Source organism: Amblyomma americanum, chromosome 8 (genome assembly GCF_052857255.1).
Source record: "Amblyomma americanum isolate KBUSLIRL-KWMA chromosome 8, ASM5285725v1, whole genome shotgun sequence".
Lineage (NCBI taxonomy): Eukaryota > Metazoa > Arthropoda > Arachnida > Ixodida > Ixodidae > Amblyomma > Amblyomma americanum.
The window spans coordinates 16,231,495-16,257,028 of NC_135504.1; the positions used below are offsets into that span (position 1 = coordinate 16,231,495).

Genomic DNA, 25,534 nt, shown 5'->3' on the forward strand with positions numbered 1-25,534 from the left:
GATCTCGGTCTTCCCTCTTGGACACAGGAGGAGTGCTGACGCAGTCTTTTCCTCTGCGATGATCGAATACATGCGCTTCATATAATTCACGCACAAGCTGGTGCTTGTACGTTACAAGAACCTTGCCACTGTCAAAATTTGCAGATACACTTGGAGGTCACCACGTGTTCAGGTAGGTTCCTCCTTTCGTCATCTTTGATATCTTTGTTTTGTTCTGTTAGCCTATGGTGAATGTCTTCTATATGTCCCATCTGTTGTGGTGCTAATATTGTCATGTACCAACTGAACGGCTGAATTCCTCCATAGATCGTGCAAGCTAGGTAGTGCACAATTTATTTCGTGATAATTATCCAGAGAGGGTTTGGTATAAATTTGCATATAGAGGAGAACGTGGCACAAACTGTGGCTCAATATGTACATTGAAGTATACCAGGAGACACAACAGTGGAACAGTCATAAATGCCACAAGCATGCAGAGTACAGGAAATGACACCGGAGTGACACGAAGCGCTTCTGGTTTAGTTTTTTAATCTACAGACTTTGCCAAAAATAAGAACAGCCCAGGGGGTTTGCTTTAAATCCGTGCTGTGGGACGGGTGTGGATTAGAGTTGCTCTTGCCTTCTACAGATTTGCGACATCGCCAATGCAAAACAAGCCACAATCCATGGCTTAGAAGCAAAACCGGTGAGCTCTGCATATACATAACAATGGTGGGTGCACAAGTGGTGCAATCCACGACTTAGAAGTACATTTAGAAGGTACAGCAGCAAAGAAATGTTGTAAAACCCATACAAAATCAAATCAATGTTTATTCATCTTTGTTTAGCACACGAGTTTTCCTGCCCAACCTAAGCACAGAGTGCTTGTTGGTTGTACAGGCAGCACGGTGAATCACCGAATGTGTACAAAATTACAAATAAAGCAATCGCATTAGGCACACCAGTACATGCATATTATACAAAAAAGAAAAGGAATATGTATACATAAAAAATTGGAGGGGACACTCAAGCTTGTACGTTAAAAGAACTTAAGGGCATGACGCAGTAGCGTTAATGGGTTCATGCCCATATATGCGGAATTCGCCATTCTCGACTACACATTCATAGATCCCTGGGAGTCCTCATACCACTCCTGAGTATGAGAGTGGTGCAGTGGTTAAAGGAGGAGGAGGAAAAACTTTATTTATATTTGATATTAAAATGTGTTATTAGCGGTCGCGGGCTGTCTTCTTCATCTTCCGATGAGTTATTGCAGCCCGTCTTAACAGGGTTGGGGCCCCTGGTCCAAAGCTCCACTGAGGTATGCCGCCAGGTAGGCTCTCCGCACCAATCCGCGCTGGACGGCCGGGTCCTCGCTGGAGAGCATCCGCTCCCACTGTTCCGCACTTGGGTTTTTGTTTATTGCAGCTAGATCCTTGTTTTTCCGACACACCCACGTTATGTGCATTAACGTGGGTTTTTCTCCACAGCACGGACATTTGCTGCTGTATTGCGTGGGGTAGATTTTACTTAAGGTATTTAGATTGCGGAAAGTCCCCGTTTGCAGCAGCCTACTGCGTCTTGTTGGTGTAGGCTGTTATGGGGTGGCGGATATTTGAGTCGCGTTCCCCTGTGATAGTTTAGAATGTCTGAGTAGCTCAGGGGTACCGGGTCTGCTGCTGGGTTGTCGAGGTCAGTTTGAGTGGAGGCTCGGTTTGTGTGCTCTCGAGCAATCCTATCTGCCTCTACGTTCCCGGCGATCTCGGTGTGTCCTGGTACCCACATGATTACGTGTTGCAGTTGTTGCTGCTGCCACCGGTGGGGCTTGTGTGACTTGAGCAACATCTCGTGACGAATCATTAATTTAAATGCCACCTGCCACAGTGGTCAGTTTGCTCACAATCCGGTGGGCAGGTTGTGAAGAGGCCGGAAGGTCTCGCGACCTAAGTGGCCAGCTTATGTTGCTTCTCCGGGTATGTTTCGCTCAGAATGCAGACGCCAGATTTTTCTGCAGAACAGGAGCCTTAACGTTGTATTAAAATATTGTCACGACTAAAAGAGCTGTGCAGGTAGGCGTAGGGGAGAACCGAAGAAAGAGGTCGGCCCTGTTTAATCCCAGGGCCAGGTCTAGCCCAAGTGCGACCCTCGAGCTAACGGCCAATTCGCCATCGCTTCGACTAAGCGCAGAGGCCGCGTGGTGCTAAGAACGTGGCAATATGATATCTATGGCTGACAATAGGTAAGTCACCCAAATAGCTAGCCTTTCTGATGGCAGTTTTGAAGTGAAAAGCTTCACTACGCTAGTCAACGCCGCGGTTCGCGTGAGCCGTCGTGTGTCTGAGCATGAGTGACGTCATGCACGGTGCAGGTGGCCGCCACCGACTCAGTCGCCTGACCTTTCGCCGCTGCCGCGCGCGACGTCACGTGCGGCGCAGGTGGCCACTGCCACGTGCTATGAGTCATCGCTTGACGTTCGCCGCAAGCGCGTGTTTATCGCGGAGGCCGACTATATAACCGCTTGCCAGAGAATAGGTGTGCGCATTCAACATGGAAGGAGAAGAGAGTGATACTACCGATACAGAAGTGTTACCACGGGAGTTGGCTGAAAAGGAGCGAAGAAATGAAAGGCTGAAAGTTCAATGAGCGTCCGAGACACCCGAACAACGAGAAGAACGTCTCGCTAAATGACGCAGCAAAGCAGAGTCTGAAACGCCAGAAGTACGACAGGCACGTCTCGCTAAACGGCGTGAAAAGGAAGCTCAACAGCGACGCTCGACCATGTCAGCTGAGAGTAGCCAAGATGGGGTGAAAGTTCGGGAATTGCTGAGCAGTTGTGAAGGAAGAATGAAAAGGCCAGAGCCAAACGAGCTAGTGAAACACCCGAGCTAAATCATAAAGCATAACCATAAGCTAAACCACAAGCATCACCGAATCTCTTCGCTTCAAGATATCCAGGCTTAACCTTAGCTAAGCCCGAGCCAATTTTTTACCTCAGTTTCAGCCGGATATACTTTTCTATAGACAGCTAAAAAAGTTGTATGGTTCCTAAACTATACCATTTGTTGGGCGAGTTGGTGCTTATGATGATCCATAACAGCACGACAGACGGGATAGAGAAGGCAGGACACAACACATAGCGCTGACTCGCAACTAAAACGTTTAGTGGCCGCCAGCCAGTATAAATACTGCCCTGGTGGCCGGGAAGGATACAAGCACGCTTGACTTGCGTGACATTCAAAATCACCAGTACATCAGGCACGTGTCAACAGGTAGAGTCATACGTGGGAAATATCACCGCTACAGCAGGCACAAATTTGCATTCACAATCAAGGTAACGGTTTTCCTCATCTGACAAAGCTACAGAGCGAGTACTGATACATTGGTTTGAGGTTGGATGACTACTTCGTGTTTTTAGACTGTGACAACCTCGATTTCGAGCAGCAATTGCATGACGTTTTTTCGGTATTCTCAGAGTGCCTTAATCCATTGATTTTAACACATGAAGTACCAGTGAATGATTTTATTAGGTTTTTAGATCTTCGCTTCATTTCATTTCATGTTTGCTGGGCTTTTGAGCCCCGTGGTGCAAAGCCAATCTTGCCTTTTTCGTCAGCTCATTCAAAGCTGGTGAAGAGAGCCATCGCTTATTCTGTGCTTTACAACGCTGCTAAGAAATCTTGTGTGCACAGGTTGTAGCACAGCTTCTGCAACCAACTTTTCTGCCTGACAAAGGCTGGGTACCATATAGACGCTTTAGGTTCCGTTGCAGAAAAACTGAAGTAAAAGCTTGCATTTGATAGGATAGGTGAAGCGAGACAAGGGGAAAAGAAAAAGGATTGCCGTGGTACTGTATCTGCACCAAGTCTCGCACAAATTGAAAAGAACTGGAAAACATGCTGGCATTGAAGTGGTCTTCTCGGCGCCTAAGCAACTGTCTAGCCTGGTCAGAAAAGTACTAAATGCAGTGGAAAGAGAATCACGCAGCTGCTTGATAAGGCACGCGAAACAATTCGTGCCTTGCCAGGAAAGAGTTGTTTATTCTCTGCCTCTGTCATGCGGCAAGTGTTACATCGGCCAAACTGGCCGATGTGTTAATGAAAGATTAAAGGGGCACGAATATAATGTCTCTCGTGTTGCCATCACAGGTCACGTAGCAAAACATTGCAGACACTGCAGAGATGACGACTCTAAAGCCTGTATTCCACTCTACAATAAATGCTCTGTGATAGCAAAGAACCGCGACTCGCTAGCTAGGGAAATAATAGACGCCCACCTGATAGCTAGGACCTCAGACCAATGCATCAGTACTCCCTCTGTAGCACGGTCAGATAAAGAAAACCGTTACCTTGATTGTAAATGCTAACTTGTGAATGCAAACTTGTGCCTGCTGTAGCGGTGATATTTCCCAGTATGACTCTTGCCTGTTGACACGTGCCTGATGTACTGGTGATTTTGAATGTCACGCAAGTCAAGCGTGCTTGTATCCTTCCCGGCCACCAGGGCAGTATTTATACTGGCTGGCGGCCAATAAACGTTTTAGTTGTGAGTCAGCGCTATGTGTTGTGTCCTCTCTTCTCTGTCCCGTCTGTCGCGCTGTTATGGATCATCCTAAACTATAGCTTTTGTGGCATATATATGTTTCAACTGCTGGCAATAAGCACTTTTTGATACTTGTAGAGGATCATTAAAGGCCCACAGATCTTACCGTAAAGTTTTTCTAGAGGCCCATAGGCCATTTTTGTATGAATTAGCAATCTTAGGCAACAGATTTACTGCGCATGCTCCAGTGCCACGTTTCTGCAGCAGTGTTTTGAACACCTACGCGTATTACTCTAGTGCAGTGTTTCTGCCACAACGTTGTCCATGACAATGTATGCAGCTCACATCTCTCAGTAACTGCTGCCACATAGCTCAAAGCGCAAATATTAGTTTGGTAGTAGTATTAGTTGACGAAGAAGACGATGTGCAATGCACAGTGCACGAGTGTGTTGCAGTTTAACACGAGGCGTGTTCAGCTGCGGCGATAGCATAGTGCTCTCGCACAGCGGCCAGCGAAGCTGATCTGTTCGCGCCGCCACGGTTTTGAATCAGTCGCGGATTCCATTGCCACAAACATTGCAGGACCTTGATTGGAGTTTACCTATCGAAGTATTGCTTTGGCATATTAAAACTTCTCATTAACTGTTAACTAACGAGTTTTGCGGTTAAGACCATGGAGTCTATAGCCACGAACATGACGATGCCATACATTTTTGAAACTGTAATCAATGCAGACGTCGCAATTCAGAGCCGGGCACAGAAAGTCACGAAGGGACGAAACGCCCAGAGAAACACGATGCCTCCCCGGCCAGACATGAGGCACTACACGCATAGCGGCACACGGATCAGCAGTACTGATAGGACGATAAAAGAGCTATTTACCGATGCACAAAAATAAATTCTGAGGGGACACTTAAGTTCCACGTTAAGGGTATGACGCTAAAGCATTGATGGCTCCCTTTAACAGCCTGGGGTCCTCTTGTCCATATATGCCCATATATGGTCGCTCACAACGCCGAAGCCGGATTTTCTGCAGACTGGGAGTCTTGACGCTATTGCATCAACATGTACTGCGACGTGAAAGCAGTCCGAATAGCAGAGTACTCAGACGAAGTACATGTCCTTTTGCATTTCTGCATTCACCATGACCGCACGCACATACTGCTCGGTGGTTACGTTGTCAGCGCTGTCTGAGCTGACGCTACTCCCGCTTGAAAAATTGCAAGCACTGGCAATGTACTCTTTCGCGCGGAACGCAGCCAAATGTGCGTAGTACACTGGCGTTGGTATGCTCACACTGCGGGTGCAGCGTGCGTAGGTGTGGCATAGGTAATAGCTTAGCTTCTGGAGATCATTCGAGCTAAACTCTGAGTCGTCATGGACGACATAGTAGTGGGCGGGCCTGCTGGTGCCCTGGATGCCAGCGTGACTGCAGAGGAAAAAATCAAAATCGACCGGGTGAGTGACCACCGTGTCGACGGTCGTGCCAGGGGGGATGTTCTTGGCACGTCCCACACCCTCCTCGGGATTAGCCGGCATGAAGCGGGTGTGGTGGCGCTTCTGGACGACGATGAATGTTATGGGCGGCTTGTATGAACCATCTGGGCTGAACTCCAGGCAGGCTTTTCGAATGGCTGACAGCTCTTGGTCTTGCACAATGTCGAACTGGCCCTCGCTGACCCCGTCCCGGAAGAAGATGATCCGGAGTGGCTTGTTCCGTGTCTCCACGTAATATGCCTTCAAAAGCTCTTTGATCATCTCCTGCAACAACGACACACAGACGTTGGTTGTTCTGCTGCAGTACCACAAATGCCAAAACGAGGTTTGCAAAAGGGAGCGTAGCCAAGCAGGCAAGGTACCCTGACTCCACTAAAGCACCAAAATGTGTTCATTTTAGCACCAGGCCACTGAAGACTTCCTGGCTAAAAAGGATGCTGCTGGGACATGTTAAGAACACATCAAGCTCTCAAGTTGGCAAGTTTCCATGAGATGATAAGGAGAGCTCAACAGACTAGCAGCAGGGCACAGTGACTATGACAGCTTTTAAGGTACAAAGTAGAGCACACAAGCATGCAGGAAAATGGTGCTACTGAAGAGCTCCCGGTCGGATTTTACGCCACTTACGTGTGAAATATACGCACCACAACGCACAAAATAAAAATATTAAGAACTTTCAGTTAGTTGTAATTTAATGTAATTCATTCCACAAAGCTTTTTTTCTCACGCAGAAGAGAATATATGCACTTCGGCATCGACAGTAGCCGGCTTTTTCTCAGGATCAAAAAGGTGCAGTCTCACACTCGGTCACAAAGCTGTCCATGAGAGCCGAGTTCAAGCGTAGCAAGATGCAAGCAGACCTGCAGTGCATGGAAGCACAGTTCACAGTATAAAAATGCTGTCCACTGGCTTCGGGATGACGTATTACAGTATGTACTAAGTTTCGTTCTATATACTTGGACTTGTCTGCACTGCAAAGCGGTCTGCACGCCACTGACCTTCAGGTCCTCGATGATCTCCACCCTGGCCACGGCCTCCTGCTGCTGGACCTGAACACGGATGGACGCTCGATACCGAGCGAACTCGAGGTCCAGGCTTCCGACGCAGGCAGCAATGGATGGCTTCACCCTGAGCACAGCAACGAGTGCAGACGAAAGTTCTGCTTAACCCTTCAACACGCCGCATAAAAAGAACGCCGCAAGTCCCCCCCTGAGCTGGCCTATACACAGTCATTCATAAGCAACCCTGAACAATGCCTATTAATTCAATGTTGAAAATAGGACTAAAGGACTAAAAATGACAAAATTTCTAAATACCAATGGCTTTGAAGGAGAAAGAGCCAATTTTTTTCTTTGGAATGGTGCGCAAGTACCGGTGATCAAACACAAAAAGCACAGTGGACAAAAGAATGGAAGAAAGGCACAGGCGCTGAACTGCCAACTACTGCTTTTTGCTGTGATCTTTCGGTAAATATACAGAAAGCCCCAATAACAAAGCCAGATATCCGGAAAACCAAAAACAAGCTGAAGAAGGAATAAAATTACCAGTTCCTGGCAAGAAACAACTCCTTATCCAGAAGAACTTTAGAGGGCTAGTAACGTGGCGACTGTTTAGGCTGGCGTTTTTTCCTGCTTCAATAATCTCACGAGTGATTTTGTCTTCACATATGCGAAGCACGCTTGTGTTTCTGAACTCACATTCACGGAAATAAATGCCCAGATGGCCTGAAATCTGCCTTGTCACATTGATTTGTTCTTTTCACTTACATTTAGAGATCTGCCAGTTTGACGTGCAATGAATCTATGTGACAAAGGAATCAAATATACAACACATTCAGTACACGATACAGACAGCTGGCAGTGTTTTTGGAGCAACCACGGTTTCTTGTGTCCCTCTTATTCACACACTTGCACAGCCTTTGGAAGCTATCTGCAGCTGAAAATCAAGAAATGTCAAATGGTCGAGTACAAAGTCCGAGTAAGTTGGCAAGAAATGATCCCGGTGTGTTGTGTGTATGTGAATGTTTATGAAGGCAAAAAAACCAATACGCATACGTGCTCTGGTGCGTCGCCTGCCTCACTGGTGGCGACACAAGAAATTCCTTCCTGGGCAGTATAATATCTTAATAGTATATCTCCACAGCAGAAAAAAAGGCCTGATTGCACCGGCAGCTGACCGCTGACCTCGGCTAATGCCGAGGCGCATTGACAACACACAGCCTCGACTTTCTGTGCGAAATTTCTTCCCGTGGTTCGGGCGGTTGGCGGTCTTTGATGTCGGTGGCTCGCAGCTCGTTGCAGTTTGGCCATGACATAATGGTGAGCAGATGACTAGGCCTTAACTCAACCTTTCGTTTTAGAAGCAGCTAGTGAACTACCAGACCTGGCGCTGCAAACTCGCGGTACTGCCACGAAGCTTTACGAAAGTGGTGCAGTGAGTGATGCTAAATCGAACAAACCTACCACCACATTTCTTTTACAGCGAAAAACAGGTTTGGTTTAGCCATATAACCGAGCATTTAAACATAGAACCTGCAGCAACAGCCGTAAGACCTTTATTGCTCGGCGAAATTATCTAGTTTATTCATTGGAATAAATTTAGTAATCCGCCTCTCGGCTAGCCATGGGAAGTGGTGGACCTGCCAACCATGGCTGGTGGAAATGTGGAGAGGGAAAGTGCTAGTGGGAAAAGAAAGTGACGGGGGATTAAATTAGCTTAACTGAAGTGTAGTGTTTCCCAAATTTTTCTTTCCCTGCTCGAACGGTCCAAACGAGGAGTCGTGCTTGAGCGCAGTCTCCGGAAAGAACATGGCTGGGCTAGCTCTTCGGCGCGTGCAGTTGTGTATGTGTGGTTTTTGGACCACTGAAAGAAAATGTTGACACATTTTTAAAAACAGTTTGCTGCATGGTCACAAATTGTACGAGGACAAGCACGTGTACAATGTGCGCAAAGAAGTTTTGAGTGCAGCAATTCCTTTGGATGTCTGCGAAATGTGCAGCCCATATGAAAGGCGCTGTGTATGACATCAGGTTGAAGGTGAGTTTTCTGCTTCAGCAGCTCGTTCCTTCACCGTGCGTGTAATTCGGTTTTGGGGCACTGAATATGCGCAATTTCCACGCACTGGTTGCCATAGGTTATGGTACGGACGCAAGTAGGTCACGAGATGTGAACGTGGATTTAACTACACGCTATAGAAAAAGTAACTAAACCTTACACAAAGTGCAGGACTGTTCATATTGCAAACCTATTCATCTGGGCCAGCGTTGTCTTATTTCGCTGTTGTACTAGTTCCACAGAAACTGAAAAGTCTTGATCTTTGACAGTTTTTAAGCAGTACACCTGTAGCTGTTACAGCCAAAAGAAATGCAAGATTAATTAGAACTGCGTGTTTTATGATGCGTTTTCTGTTTGTTCCTGCGGAAAGCTATGATGTCATTGGAGCACAGCATTGGCAGTATCAGAGGCGTCGGATCAAAACAACCGCCTTTTACCACAATGCCTTTCAGATGGCGCCACATGTATGGATGAAACAGCACCGCATGAGGCCGCCTACAGCTTCACGCAGTTTCAACCCAATATAACTGGGAATTTTCCTCGGTAGTAGGATGGACTACTGGGTGAGTTGGTAATGTGCATATTGGGTGGAACAGCGCAAATGGACAAAAGGCAAGAAGAGCAAGGAACACACAGACTAGCACTGACTTGCAACTACATTTTAAAGTGAAAGCTTTACTGGCCTAGTCGAGCGAGTTTACCTGTGCATGACGGTTTGACCTTGAAGTGAAGGAGTGATATCACGTGATGCTCCCAAGCTACAGCCGCGTGCCACCACTGTACCAACCGCTGCCTTGCCAGCTGTGTCTACGTGACTAACCGATCGCTTGAAAGAGAGACTGTGCCGCTCTCTCTGTCGCCTCGCAGTTTCTCACTATAGCTTGGCCAGTGCTTCAGTTCAGCCATTGTGTGATGGAAGGAAAGAGCGAGGACGCTGGTCCATCTGTGCAGAAGTTGTCTGCGTGGTACCAGTGACGAAAGCGGCAAGCTGCATTGGACCATCCTACTTTCGCTTGCATAACTGGGCCTAGCCGAGCTAAGCCCCAGGTTTTTTTTTTATTGAGAAGACTATAAATATTGTCACCGGCGAAAATACAGAGAACCAAACTGTTCACTCGGGCGAGGTTTGCCAACACCGCCGCGCTCGTTCTCGACAAAGAAGACGTTCGGCCACGCGCTCGGGAACACAGTTCGACCTCCAGGTGGCGCCGGCAGAAAGTCAGCAGCGTGGCATTGCCCCTCCCATCTAAGAGGCATCGACTCGATGCCGCACGCGAGGGGAAGAAAAAAAAATAAGGCGAAAGGTAATGGCGGGGTTCGGTCCGGGGCTAACGGGAATAAAACGGCTTCATTCGCGCCACGTGGACGACCTCGGACGTCGGGTGTCGAGAGGACCGGGCAGTTCCTTGAGGGAGCACCTCGTAGGTCACCGCGCTGAGGCGGCGTAACACATGGTACGGACCAAAGTAACGGCGAAGAAGCTTCTCGGAGCGCCCTCGCAAACGGATTGGGCTCCACACCCAGACTTGGTCACCGGGTGTGCAAATCACCTCCCTGCGGCGGAGGTTGTAACGCTCGGCGTCGCGTTGTTGTTGGCACCGGATTCGCTGTCGAGCAACTTGGCGAGCAACTTCGGCGTCACGGACAAATTGGTCGGCATCCACGACAGAAGAGGGAGTAGGATCCGGAAGAAGCATGGCGTCCAGCATGGTCAAGGCTTCGCGACCGTGCACCAAATGGAAAGGAGTGAAGCGCGTCGTTTCGTGAAGCGCAGTGTTGTACGCGAACGTTATGTAAGGAAGTATCCGGTCCCAGTTCGCGTGGTCATCGTCGACATACATAGAGAGCATATCGGCAATTGTCTTGTTAAGCCGCTCAGTCAGTCCGTTGGTTTGCGGATGGTAAGCCGTTGTCTTTCGATGACTGGTGCCACTGAGTCGAAGTACCTCGTTCGTAAGTGCCGACGTAAACGGGGTTCCCCTGTCAGTTAATACGACCGTTGGAGCTCCGTGACGAAGCACAATGTTATGAATGAAAAAACTTGCGACTTCGGCGGCGGTACCACGGGGAAGAGCCTTGGTCTCACAGTAGCGGCTGAGATAGTCAGTGGCAACAGCAATGTACCGGTTACCCATGGAAGACTCCGGAAACGGACCGAGTAAGTCCATGCCGACCTGTTGAAATGGGAGGCGCGGGGGATCGATAGGCTGCAGGAGCCCGGCTGGTTTAGTCGGTGGCGTCTTCCGGCGCTGACATTCTCGGCAGGTTCGGACGTAACGGCGGACAACCGCAGCAAGCTTGGGCCAGTAGTACTTGGTGCGTATGCGCGCCAACGTGCGGGAAAACCCGAGATGGCCCGAAGAAAGGTCGTCGTGGCACGCGCGCAAAACTTCGTCGCGAAGCGCAGCTGGCACTGCAAGCAGATAGACAGTGTCTGTTGGGCCGTAGTTCTTTTTGTAGAGTACCCCATCGCGCAAGCAAAACGATGACAGTCCGCGCTTGAAGAGCCGAGGTGGAGATGGGGCGATTCCTTCAAGGTATTCTATGAGGGGCAGCAGGTCAGAATCGGCCCTTTGTTGTTGGGCAAGGGTGGACGTGGTGAGAGCACCAAGAAAAGCGGAATCGTCGTCGGACTCGTCAGTGGGGCACAGGATTGGGGCGCGAGATAGACAGTCAGCATCGCTGTGTTTCTGGCCAGACTTGTGCACGATGGTGACATCAAATTCTTGTAACCGAAGACTCCATCGAGCAAGCCGCCCCGAGGGATCCTTCAGGTTCGCCAACCAACATAGTGAATGGTGGTCGCTCACGACCCGAAACGGGCGGCCATACAAGTACGGACGAAATTTCGTAACGGCCCACAGCACAGCTAGACATTCCTTTTCCGTTGTGGAATAATTGACTTCTGAACGGGACAAAGTGCGACTGGCGTAAGCAATCACGCGTTCTAGACCATCCTGCCGCTGAACAAGGACCGCGCCGAGGCCAACGTTACTAGCATCAGTGTGCAGTTCAGTGTCGGCCTCTTCGTCGAAGTGGCCAAGCACAGGCGTACACTGCAGACGGGACTTGAGTTCTGTGAAGGCGCTGTCCTGGTCTTGGCCCCAGATGAAGGATTCAGAATCCTTCGTCAGGCGGGTCAAAGGCTCTGCTAGCCGGGAGAAATTGGGAACAAACCGGCGATAGTACGCGCAGAGGCCCAAGAAACGACGCAGGCTCCGTTTGTCGGTTGGCTTAGGGAAGGCAGCTACGGCGGCCGTCTTTTCGGGATCTGGACTAACACCTCGTGCGCTGACAATGTGACCAAGAAACTTCAGCTCTTGAAATGCGAAGTGACATTTCTCTGGCTTGAGAGAGAGACCAGCGGAACGTATGGCCTCGAAAACAGCACGCAAGCGTTTCAGGTGCTCATCAAACGTGTCAGAGAAGATCACGACATCGTCAAGATATACGAGGCATGTCTGCCACTTCAGACCGGACAGCACGGTGTCCATCATTCGTTGGAACGTGGCAGGGGCCGAGCACAAGCCAAAAGGGAGTACCTTAAACTCGTATAAACCGTCTGGCGTAATAAAGGCGGTCTTCTCTCGGTCGCGTTCGTCGACCTCTATTTGCCAATACCCACTGCGGAGGTCGAGGGATGAAAAGAAGGTGGCATGGCGCAGGCGGTCTAGGGAATCATCAATTCGGGGCAGAGGGTACACATCTTTTTTCGTGACGGTATTCAGGCGCCTGTAATCGACGCAGAACCTCAGGGTGCCATCTTTCTTCGTGACGAGAACAACAGGCGATGCCCAGGGGCTCGTGGAAGGTTGGATGACGTCGTCCTGGAGCATCTGTGTAACTTGGCGGCGGATGGCATCGCGTTCTTTGGAAGACACGCGATAAGGACGCTGGCAAATTGGTCTTTGGTCGTCAGCAACGACAATTCGATGCTTGGTAAGCGGCGTCTGTCGGACCTTGGAAGTTTCCGCAAAACAGTCGCGGAAGGAATAGATTAGGCTTTGCACGCAGTTTTTCTGACTGGCCGAGAGGTGCGGGTTCACGTCAGTCGGAATGGCTGTAGCCGTCGCGTCGGCGAGGTCTGACGTGGTGGATAAAGAGCACTGCCTCGTACACTCTCCAAGCTCGTCAAAATAAGCGACGACTTCTGACTTCGTCAAATGTTGCGGTTCACGAGTAAAGTTCGTGACTAAGATTTCGGTACGACCATTGGCAAGGTCTACTAGGCCTCGGGCGACACAAACTTGCCGAGCGAGTAGCAGGGACATGTTCGCTTCAGCAATGCCAAGAGCGCCGGTGCTGTCAGTACACTCGACTGTGACGAACTTGCTGGCTCGCGGAGGGATTGTTATGTGGTCGTCACATATGCGCAACATTACTTTACAGGGCTCGGTGGTTGTGTTAACGGCTCGCTGGGCGGAAAAAGATACCATGAGTTCCTGAAGGTTTATGATCGCACCATACTCGTGAAGGAAATCCATGCCCAGTATGAGGTCCTTTGAACAGTCAGCTAACACGGCAAAGGAGCCGGTGAAAGTAAGACCACGGATTTGGATGCGGCAAGTGCAGACGCCGATTGGTGTCACGACATGGCCACCGGCAGTGCGGATCACGGGTCCACACCAAGGCGTCAGAACCTTACGGAGTGTCATGGCTAGCTCCCTGCTCATCACAGAAAAATCAGCGCCGGTATCGACGAGTGCGGTCAGTTCATAACTGTCGACGGTTACTAAAATTTCAGCGGAAACTAATCGTTCGCAGCACGTCGGTGGGGTCGTCGGATCGGGTCGTTGACGCTCGGGCCGTCGCGTCCAATCGTCGGGTGGAGGCTGTTGACTTCGTGCAGCGGCGGCGGCCCTACCCCCGGAGGACGCCGTCTTCAGTTTTCCCGCCGAGGGGACGTGCCTCCGAACTGACCGGAGGTTGAGGGCCGACTGGGCGTAGCAAAGCGCCTCGGGGATGGCGATCGCGACTGTCGCCGCTGTGAGGTCGGGGGCGGCACTTGAGAGTTCAGGTACTCCTCTATGTCACGCGGTCTTTCACCATAGCGCGGTCGAGGCGCGTCCGGTGGGAATCCTCTCAGACCCATCCGCCGGTACGGGCAATTCCGCAGAACATGGCCGGGCTCCCCGCAGTGGTAGCAGAGCGGACGATCGTTGGACGTTCGCCACACGTACGCTTTGCGGAATGGAGGGCACGGGTCCTGCTGCTGCTCGATGGGACGCACGTAACGATGGGGTGGTGGTGGTTCGGCAACGGGGCGAAACGCTTGCGGCGCCGGGGCAGGTCGGCGCAGGGCATCGCTGTAGGACATTACGTGCGGCTCCGAAAGGGGTGCTGGGGGTGGCTGCACCGCTCGCCGGATTTCGTCACGGAGAACATCGCCTGTCGAAGGTACGCTTTCTGACGGAGCACTCAAGTGGAGGTGTCGCAGTTCTTCGCGGACAATGCTCCGCACAAGCGCTCGCAGCGCCTCATCCCCGGGGCCTGGCAAGGACGTGCAGTACTGAGCGGCCGCTACATTTGCCTGACGGCCGTATTGGGCACTCCGTTCCTGCAAGGAACGTTCTATGGTCGTCGCTTCCTTGGCAAAGGCGGCGACAGTTCTCGGAGGGTCGCGCATGAGGCCAGCGAACAGCTGCTCCTTTACCCCACGCATAAGGTGCCTCACCTTTGTAGCTTCGGGCATGGCTGGGTCGGCCCGATTGAAGAGGCGGGTCATGTCCTCAATAAACATGGCCACGCTCTCGTTGGACTGCTGTGACCTGGAGCGAAGGGCAAGCTCGGCATTCTCCTTTCGCTCGCTCGAACTGAACGTGGCGAGCACCTCGCGGCGAAAAGCTGCCCAGTTAGAGAAGGACGCCTCGTGGTTCTCGAACCACGTTTTCGCCGAGTCTTGCAGTGCGAAGTACACGTTCAGCAGCTTTCGCTCGTCGTCCCATTGGTTGAACGCGGCCACACGGTCAAAACCGGCCAACCAATCTTCTACATCCTCGAACCGGTCGCCGTGGAAGGATGGTGGCGACCGAGGTGCAAGAAAGACGAACGGCGGGGCACTGCCGAAGGACTGACCTGTCTGGCTGCCAGTGGCGGAAGTCATGGCCCGAGCAGGAATCGTGAGTGGCTCAAATTCGGGTTGCAGGCCTCGCAGGCGACGGCTAGCTTTGTGGACAGGTGTGGCGTCTGCTCGTCGGGGAGAAGCGTCAGGGCTATCGTCCCGGTCAGCGTACATGGGATGATACCCAGCACGGCTCCACCAAAAATGTCACCGGCGAAAATACAGAGAACCAAACTGTTCACTCGGGCGAGGTTTGCCAACACCGCCGCGCTCGTTCTCGACAAAGAAGACGTTCGGCCACGCGCTCGGGAACACAGTTCGACCTCCAGGTGGCGCCGGCAGAAAGTCAGCAGCGTGGCAATATGTAGTAGTAAAAAATGTAGTTGCGAGCCAGCACTCGTTTGTATGCTCCTTGTTTTTGTGTTTCATCTGTTTGCGCTGTTCTACCCAGTATAAATTTTACTCACTTCTTTTTTAATTGTCTGCGAGCGCACAACTGTGTATGGTGAAGAGAGGGGAAATTCGGGAGTCGGAAGCTGCCGCCCTTGTTGGCTTGTTCCTAGCTCATTTCCGGCCATCGTTGCCTACAAATGGACTGCATTCTTTTCATGCCTCTCTCATCAATTCTCCGAACATCGCAGCTGGCAGTGGCGGAACAGCGCGCAGTACAGAGCTGCGGCGAGAGCGCAATTATATGCCCTAGAGTAGACTTGACCACGGCTTAATATGTGGATCAAGCAAACCGCTGGCTGATCAAATTTAGAGTTCTTACTGATCAGATTAAATTTCCAGATTGCGCCACAAGAGCCGGGCCCTTCGAGATATGCGGTGACAAACAATTGTTACACACCTTCCTTGTGCGACTAGAAAAACTTTAAATTAACCGATATTAAGATATGAGAGTTTGAATCAACATGGGCTTACTAGCAGCAGGGCGCTAAAAAGATACACGTGACTGCATGGCTTACCTGTCTCCAGGTGCTGGGTGAGTTACGTCAGCCCCGATGATGATAATTGGCTCTCTGAACACGTCTGGCATCTCCGCACTCTTGAGCACATTATTAGTCCCGCCCAGTTTGGCGTTGATCTTCAAGCAGAGGTTGCTGATCAGCGGAGGGCCGCACTTTTTGGAAGAAGTCACATTCTCCTCCTTGATGCACTGGGTGCGGATCCCCAACCTTACCTCGGCTGCCTCCTTGATGTCGGCGTAGGACACCTGGCGTCCGAGAACAACAAGTATGAGGCAAACCTTTTTTGCCTTCAACTCCTCCAGAATCTGCACAATTGGCCGCCGTTGGGTGTCCTCCCAAATGGTATCAAGAGGATCGCTCACCCTCATCCCTAGCCCACCACCAACGTTTCTCAGCAATCGTACCAGGTTTGCAATGGCGGCATTCGGAAGCCGACAGTTGACACCCAGAAGCACCCAGTTCTCCATGGGTTTGGGATTGAAGAGCTGGCTGCACCTCCACACACCATCGCGGGGACGCTGCTGCTGCCCACCAAACACGAGCGACGGGGGATCCAGGATGCGGCCCGTCAGCTTGGTTGGATCCGTACTGACCTTGATGTTGAACTCATTGAGGTAGGGCCTGCTCTTCTCCACCACGTCGCGGACAGATTCCCTGATGGCATGAAATCGATCTTGCGGAGGTTGCACGGTATGCGAGATCATTCGGGCGGTCATGCTCTCATTGAGCTTCTTCCTGTATGGCTGCCCCTCGACTATGTGGCACACCTCGAGCGGAAGGTAGACAGGCCGTTGCGAGGTGCCCGATTGAATGCAGGGCAGGTGAGGGAAGCGCATGAATCTTGGGAACTTTGAGCGGAAATAGTCCGCTACTGTTGTCCTCTGGCCATTCTCCAATGGGAATGAAAGTTCCTGGGCCGTCAGATGGGTTACCTTGGCGACCTTATACTTGCGAGGGTAATTCAAGTGAAGGACCTTCACTTTCAAGTCCTTCAGCTCCTTGGAGAGCTTACTGCACTGAGATGTATTGAGCCTCCGGCAGCGCTGGGGATCTTCTCCAAGAAGCTTGCCCATGAATTCTGTGACGGGAACGGCTTCGTAAAACGCTGTTGCCGAGCGGTCGACGTTGAGCATGGGTTTCCATTGGGCTGGACGCACGCTGGTGTAGTAGCCATACCATACTTCGTGGCCCCCTCCAAGAGCAGGGTCTCGTCTTTGCGGTGGCCCCGTGAAAATTGACCGACCGACTGGCGTGAACGTGAGGCAGGGCCCATGCCTCATGATGACATCAAGCGCCTGAATCACCTCTTGGGGCACAACGCGCACTGTCCCTTCGTACACTGCGTGCAGGGCATCCAAGTTTACCATGGCTGCATACTGAACGACAACGATGAACTCCTGCACCCGGTCATCCTCTCTGAACGGAACCGTGAACGTCCGCTCCTTGAATGGCAGCTCTTTGCGTGTGTACAAGTTCTTGCGGCCATCGAATGCCGGTAGGCAATTTCTCAGTTCGCCGCGATACTTCTCGACAAGGCTTTGGATAACCAGCCTGTTGATGCGAGTACTGAGGCAGCGCATCTTTTTATCGTCGGGTGCTTTGGCTTCCTCCTTCTTGGAAGAGGATAGGATCGTCACATCGTAGTGGTAAAAACTGCCTTCTGGCAGCTGAATTTCGAAGTGGTTGGCAAGCAGATTGATTTTCCGCCCCAGTGTGCCATGTTGTGGTCGCTGTGGAAACGGCGTCATCTGCCGGCGAACAACAGCCAAAGCAGCTGCTGAGGTGGGCAGGGCTTTCCTCAAGGCTCCCACACCCAGGGGCTCTCCTGTGGCTGCAGCAGCACTCGTGGGTTTGGCGACCGGTGGCCGCAGAGCTGCAACCGGTTGAGCAGCTGTAACTTCACGCTCGATGCCCCGTTGTCTGCGGGTGCCTCCGCGCTGTGTGTGGACTTGCTGCTCAGCCTCCATGGCACGCCGGAGCATTTCCCCAGCGAAAGAGGACTGCTGCTGAGCTGCCCCGGGCTGGGGAGGCTCACGGCGCTCATGAGGGGCATCGTCTGCAATAAATGTCAAATGCCTGGCATTAACTACAGACACGTAATTTTAGTTTCGTGTTTCTTGTCTGCAATGACGCACAAGATATTAGAGTACATAAATCGCTATGTGGTATTCGCTTACGATCACTAAATAGTTTGACTTACGTGACGATGGTGTTTCTGCTTTGATTTCAAGAATCTAACGATGGATTGTGATGCATAAGAAGTGTTCAGTTCATGTGAGGCATGTAATAAACTGCAAATCGCCACTCATAGATCATTTTGTTATGATTCCAGCTCTTAAAGTGGCTGGCGTAAGTGTTGCAGTGGGTTAACACTTTCCTTACCGCACTTATTAAATGGTCCAATTTAACAGGGGTGACTGAAATGTGAGCCAGCAGTAGCAGGGAGCAGCCTTCGCATTCGCTTTGACACGAAAATCCCTCGAGCAGTAGCGTAGCCAGAAATTTTGTTCGGGGGGGGGGGGGGGGGGGGCTCATGTTAATTGCAACGCGGCCTCCTCATAGAATTCGTGGAAGGATTAAATGCAACAATAATAACTGCATTGCCATTGCCATCGATAATGCCATTGTGTATTAGATAACCCTATGCACTGTCTGGACAAGTGAAATATGTATTTTTTTAAATAAACGAATGCATTCTTATGTCTTAAAAATCGTGGCAGACAAGATTAAAAAACATAAATCTGAGCAGGGGACAAGACGCAGGAGAGAAGGAAACAGGGCGAGCTCGTCCTGTTTGCTTCTGTTATGTGTGTTGTCCCCTGCTCAGTTTTATGTCTTGTAATCATGTCGTACCAGCTATCCCCTTACCGTTCACTCGTGGCAGGCATAACTGATACCAATGCTTCCATGTTTTTGCGTATTTAATAATTAAAGAAAATATCACACAAAGTCTAGAGCTAGATTGGTCCGGAACCAGCAAAGCAGTGCATGCCGCTGATATGAAAAATGTAAAGGCCATAAAATTAGCAAGTAGAGGACAAGTATTTTAATGAATGTTTGTCGTTAAAGAACCTTTACATTTTTGTACATATGTAACGGCCATGGGAAAAGCTCATTGATGCTGTCCTTCGTTCCAGTGTACTGAGCAGCAGCAGCTGTCACCGGTCATGCATTGCGAGTAATTGCACTGAAATTTTAGTCGCAACAGCGAGCCATCGATAGACCCTTGAATGTTTGTGTGCTAAGATGGGGCCCCTTGCGTTACATGACTCCAGGTGCATAGGAGTTGCCACGAAATCCAACCCGAGTTAGCAATGTTCGCGCCAAGATGTCTTTTCCCCTGTCCTTGAGTGTTGACGAGAGCAGACGTGCTTCGAATGGGCTCCTTCAATTTTGGCTTCTGGACCCGGAACCTCTTATCCTACGTTTTTTTATTTTGGTCTCACAAGATCTCCGAGTGCACCTGGACCCAGCAGAGTCAAAATTTGTAAGCGTGCGAACTTTTTGGACCATTTTACGCCACTTTTTGTGTCGACCACATGCGTGCTACGCTATTTCTAATGAACAAAAGGCGTAGAATGTGGCGCTACTCGCCGTCGACTTTCCTGACCTCCCGCTGGCCGCGCAACCCATTGATATGGTAGTAAAGGTGGAGGAGGAACCCATTTCCTCCGAAGAGTTGAACGACGGTTCCAGGATTACCCCGTTCAACTAGCAGGAGCTCTACCGTAAGCTTAACGAAGTAGGCCCAAGCAGCGGCGTCTCGGCCGTGCTAAAGAAAAGTGCCGGTGGAGAGGCGGGCTCCCATCAATAACGCTAAGGCAGGAAAATCGCAGAAAAAAACCAAGGCCGCCACTCATGATGAAGATCGAGCTTCTGCCGCTGCTGACCGACCAGTTCAATGTTGTTATCAGCCCTCTAGTTAGTTCCGATTGACTCCCCTCTCAAGTGATGGTACGCCCTACTTCAGGCTCTCGGCACCGCCGCTGGCATCCAGGACAACCGAATGTTTGAAGCAGATATCGCCCAGCGACACCCAGTCAGCCAGACTACTACAGTCAGCACCTCCAATAGTGCTCGTAGAAAAGCCTACAGAAGACTTAAGGCCTTCACCATCAAACGGCAAAACGTATCTCGTCAAGACGTATGTACCGGGCCCTGGATATATCTCTCTATCAAGGGTCTTGTGAAAAATGAATATAGTGGAGAATCAGACCGGCAGCTAAAACTTAACTACATACATATGAAACCGGATGTAGTGGAGAATCAGACCGGCAGCTAAAACTTAACTACATACATATGAAACCGGATGTAGATATATCCGCAAGAAGATGCGCAAAATCCAACGTCACTGTACAGTCACCATGGCTGGTACGACGCTCCCCAGAGTGCTCTGGTATCTAAGAGCTCTACGAAAAGTGGCCCTGTTTCTCATCCTCAACACGGTGAAAGAATGCTTCAATTGCAGAAGAACAAATTGGTATAGACAAATTGGCATATGTTCCCTAGCCAAGAAAGCGACATGCCACAGATGTGGAGGTAATGACTCGCCACTACTGGAAGGCCAGAAACCAACCTTCCAGACCCATTGCATCGTATGCAAATAGCCTCACATCACCGGCAACAGCAACTACAAGTTACGCTTTGTCAAAGGCTAAACATTAGAGACAAGCGCCACCGAAAACTCCCAGAAGCCAAGAGGAAGAACGAAGACCCGGAAAGCAGCCGGCTTGCCAAAGCAACTCCTCATCATCCTTCCTGCCTGTGCAAAGAGGAAGGAGCAAGTCCAACAAAAGAAGAAGCCAATCCGAACCAAGGTCAGTGGACCCCAGCCAAAAGAGGGACCCAAGAAATCCTTGGAAAGCCGTGGAGGACAAGATCATCTCCAGGAAGAAAGAAGACAAAGAGATGAGGGATCAGGCGAGAGCAATCTAGGGGCTCTTTCACGCATAGATAAGCTATAAAAATTGGTAGAATCACAAACACAGCTCATCCAAACAGTCAGAAATAGGGACACAGGATACTCTGCGGCCGGACGGGATAAGATGCTGGAGAACATTTCTCCCCACGAGGCCTCGCCCTGCTGGCGGAGAGCGGAGCCCCGCTCCTGAATGCCAGCGCGCGTCGAGCTTCCCCAGCTGAAGAGAGAGTTCTTTCCCCCGCACGCAGACACAGAAATCATGCTGTCCATGGCACTCGTGTAGCTGCGACGCCAGTACCCTCCCTTTTTAGTTACACACACTCAACAATACCCAGCTATGGAAATGAATCATTTCTCCTCAACAAAAAGACAGACACCCACTGAGGAGTCAGAAATCCCTACCCCTTGTCGGGTTTTAATTAGGCGGATAATTATGTTTTCCCCGTCTAACCGCGGCTGACAAAATTGAAAGCCGCCCGGACCCCACCCCATGATGGCAGACTTCAACGCCCATCACCCGAATGGGGCTACCCAAAAACCAATGGTAAAGGTGCAGCAACACTAGGGAAGATCAAGGAGCTCAACCTCACGCTACTGAATGACACTACCAAACCCATGAGAACCGGTAAAGGAACGAACTTGGCAGCTCATTGCATTACATGCAAAGGCTGTGGGCCACATACGGCTCTCTTAAGAGCATTAAGATTCTAGGCAGGAGCAAAGCCGTAGCCCATGGGTTTCTAGGAACATCACGGTTGAAGGCGATGACTGCATTAGTGACACTTTTGTTACCCTGTATAACGCGGAAAAACCTTCCTGCGCACACATTCTGTTGATTTCTGTGCAGGATTGATTTTCGTTCTCTCTCCTCCCTTTTTTTGGGTACGTGTGTACACTATCTATATAAGCAGTACTGAAACGAATAAAACCACTTGATAGTTTGTGCTCTTTGTACCTTTGTCATTTTTCCTGCGTTCTTCTCTTATGTGTACACAACTTGTTCTTAACAACAGCCATGCACGAACTCGCCCCGCAAGAAGTTCTGAAATGTGACAAACTAGTTGCCATCATCATCTTCACTGTCAACTGGCTCACTCTACACAACAGCACCTGCGAGTGCAGCAACAGCAGCTACTTCTTTGCTTGACATGATGAAGCTGGTCAGAAGACAATGCGAACCCGCAAGCTGGCTACTCGAGGCCAGCTTTACAGCTTCCAAGGACTGCTTGCCCACGTGATCATGGTGCAATTTCCTGTTAGGTTTGAGTTTGCCGGCTGCCAGCGGGCAGCCAGAGCTTAGTGAATTGAAGGGACCCACTGCTGAATGAATTAACTGTCCATCTTAATAATGCTTTAAAGAGTCCCTGAAAAGGGTGTTTAAGGTTCGTCCGTAAAATGCTTGCATTATATATATATAGATGGCAGGCCACCGAGCGTTCATGCTGCGTATACAAGACCTCAAAATCGAGCCGATAATTTAGAAAACATTTTTAAAAATTTCCGCGTCCACGCCTCGTGGTAGCCAGCAGTGCTGGTCTTTCATGCGAAACCTGGCACATGAAGTTATGTTGTGCAAGTGACGTCAGCTGTCAGGGGCTATCATTGGTTCGCCGCGCCAACTCTTTCAGGCGTCCTGCAGCTAGAGAATTGTACGGGCTCGGGCTATGGTCGAAAGCCCGGGTACATCAATTTCTTGCTGAGCCGGGCCCGGGCTCAGGCCTGTAAGCTGACGGATTTGGGCCGGCCGTGCCCAGGATTAAGTAGTGAATGGGTACTTTCATTGAACAGCTGCTTCTTATGTTCTCATGTGGTTAAAAAATGGCACGCCAAGAAAATCAGTTTGTTTTCAACTATTTACAGTACGAACTTGATCTTCGGTAATGTCATGTGATATGTTGAGCATGAAAAAAATAAACGAAAACAAAGCAAAAAATCAAATTAATTCAGACAAAACAGCACCTGTAGCACTGTTTTTCTTACTTATTTGCTCTCTTTGCAAACCTCGCAGGTTCTGAAGCACTCAAAGTCTAATCAACACACTACTTTTTCTTGCCACCATCTTAGCTTTGTGAGATATGAATATAGTAGAAGGATAAGTACGGCATCCACACACAAAATATAGCTTGGGATCAGCAGAAACAGTGAACCTGCCTTCGCTGTTTTGGTGGTAAATTTTGGGCTTGAATGCATCACACTTACCTCCTCTCCAGCACATGTCTTTGCTCTAATTTTTCCACACTCAATATAAATGAGTCTCCTATTTCCTGACAATCGAATTATTTCTTGTCTCATGGCGGTACTGCTCCAGGTTTCTAGGAGCCTTCTCCAGGGCATCCAATGAATTCTTAGTTCACAGCACCCTTGTAGTGTGGTTAACCTTTGTGTTTGTGCTAAGCAGTTTTCATAATGACAGCACATTATTTATGAGACCTATACTGCTTCTGTCTGTCCAATCCTATACTTTTTAAAAATTCTTTGTTCCCTTTAATTCTACAAAAGCTTTCTAAAATAACTGTCTAAGATATGACAGCGTTAACACGCAGTTTCAGTAAAGCATGGGGCCTGTCCAGGACGACATCTGCATCGCATAATATATCCGAGCCCAATTTTTGTTCCCCCCATTTCGTTGTAGCTAGACGGTAAGAGGCAAGCGACAGGGGGAGAAGAGGCTTCTGCTGTTTGAACAGACACTGCAGCGTAAAACTCGCTGCGTTATGGTCTCGCGTGACCTCTTGCGTGTCGGTGGTGAACCGGTTGCAAAGTTATGGGCTGTTTGCCATATGTTTGCGAAAATCAAACCCGAAACTGAGGCAGGGAACAGGATTCAGGAGATTATTTTCAGCAATTTGGTGTTATATCTGGTATCAAGGCACTTTATTTTGTTCTGAAAAAAAAAAGACAAACTCAACCAGAACCAGAAACTAGAGAATTTTACACTTCTGTTCTAAAAACTAGGCGCTTTTTCCCCCCTGAAATTCATAGTGATAAGAAAATTAGCGTTTCTGTAGCGCGCCTTTAGGCGGGCCGGCCCGGGCGGGTAAATGGTAGAGGGTACGAGACCCTGGCCAATTACGGCCCGCGCAGCGCCCTACCCGCAGTTACCACGACCGCGCGGCCACTCGGGTGGGTCCCGAAGCTCCGCCCTCCGGGGAATTCCCGCGCGCGTCGGCAGCCGGCGGGGTTGAGCCGACATTTCAGTTTACAAAGTGACGAGAGGAGAGGAAAAGGCGTGAAGACGCGGACATCAGATTTCGAAACTTTACCAGAGTTCGATCCCCACCGCGGCGGCCGCGTTTAGATGGAGGCGAAACGCCAAAGGCGCCCAGGTGCTGTGCTATGTCAGTGCAGGTTAAAGATCCCCATGTGGTCGAAATTAATACGGAGACATACTATCCTTTATTTCCGCTGCCCCAGCTCAGGTGGTTCAGTATCGATGGCGGATGCCAGGGCTAGCAAAAATCTTTTCCTTCCTTTTTATTATCATTTTAATAAACTACCAATTTTCATTTCATTTTCAGAAGTTTCCGAAAAAAACATTAAAATTTTTTTCTGAAGAATATTTGTGAAGCGGCGTCCTTTAACACCCTATATAGGTATACCGCAAGTTTACTGAGAGCCCATTTCAGAGCCTATTTAATGCTGCCCGGCTAATATTGCCTATGAACGGCGCAAGGGAGCGGCGCAAAGAACGCAGGAGTATAAAAAACAGGGTAACTTCGCTTCTCGTCCGACAAACGGCCGCCATCACCACCTCTGGGCTGCCGTATAGTTTCGGATTCGTCCCGTCGCGATATTGCAAGGCCTTTGCCGTGCATTATTTACGTCTCCTAAAAAAAAGCAAAAAAAAACGCTTTGCAGGCTTCTAAACCTTTATTAACTACACAGCGCCTTTACAGCCACAGGAAAACGTGGCTGCAACGCCGGCGCAGACTCAATAGCGTCACTTGTCCGCCGTATACTTTAAAGAAAATCGCACATGACGTACGAAAATTTGTGCAGTATGTGCTCACCCCTTATGCGGCCTCTTCCACGCCCTCGGGCGCGACCTGCTCCGCCACCACCAGACGCCATGGACCCGACACCTTTCAGTTGGACATAGGTGCACTAACGCAGAATGCAACGCGCGCGTGGTGCGGCTAGCGATTCCCCGGGCGCTCTGCGGCCACATCCGTAGCGCCGCGGTGACGCCACGTCCTTTTGAGAGCCCATGGAGAAACGTCATAGAGGAGCTCATCCTGTCGACCAATCGGTGTTTCCAGTCGAGCTATCGCGATAAGCGCGACAATACTGTTTAGCATTCAAGCAAAAAATGCTCGCGATTTCTGCCGCCACGGCGAAAGCAAAAAATCCTGTTTCGAGCGGGCGCAGGCGCTCGTTGGTCGCTTCAATGTTGAGGGGGATTAACGACTCTTTTTTTCTGCTGCTCCCTGCGGAGATCACTGCTTAGAGCCGCGGTGGGGGAGTAGGGGAGGTGGGAGGGGGCGGATAAGCGAGGACAACACAGCACACACA

General features: G+C 50.1%; 1 protein-coding gene across 1 annotated transcript; it reads right to left on the reverse strand.

Annotated features, from left to right (window-relative positions):
• LOC144100974 (protein argonaute-2-like) lies at window positions 1-25,427 on the reverse strand. The gene is made up of 4 exons (XM_077633926.1): window positions 25,033-25,427; window positions 16,099-18,157; window positions 7,014-7,143; window positions 1-6,279 (listed from the first exon to the last, which is right to left on the reverse strand). The coding sequence occupies exons 1-4, from the start codon at window positions 25,091-25,093 to the stop codon at window positions 5,623-5,625; spliced, it is 2,907 nt and encodes a 968-aa protein (XP_077490052.1). The 5' UTR covers window positions 25,094-25,427; the 3' UTR covers window positions 1-5,622.
• Window positions 25,428-25,534: the final 107 nt, after the last annotated feature.

Coding starts and splice junctions, on each gene's coding strand:
- LOC144100974 (XM_077633926.1), bottom strand. CDS start 25,093: ATGGCGTCTGGTGGTGGCGGAGCAGGTCGCGCCCGAGGGCGTGGAAGA. Junction 18,158..25,032: donor TGGAAGAGGCCGCATAAGGG/GTGAGCACATAC, acceptor CATTTATTGCAG/ACGATGCCCCTCATGAGCGC. Junction 7,144..16,098: donor CACCCAGCACCTGGAGACAG/GTAAGCCATGCA, acceptor TGCTGTGCTCAG/GGTGAAGCCATCCATTGCTG.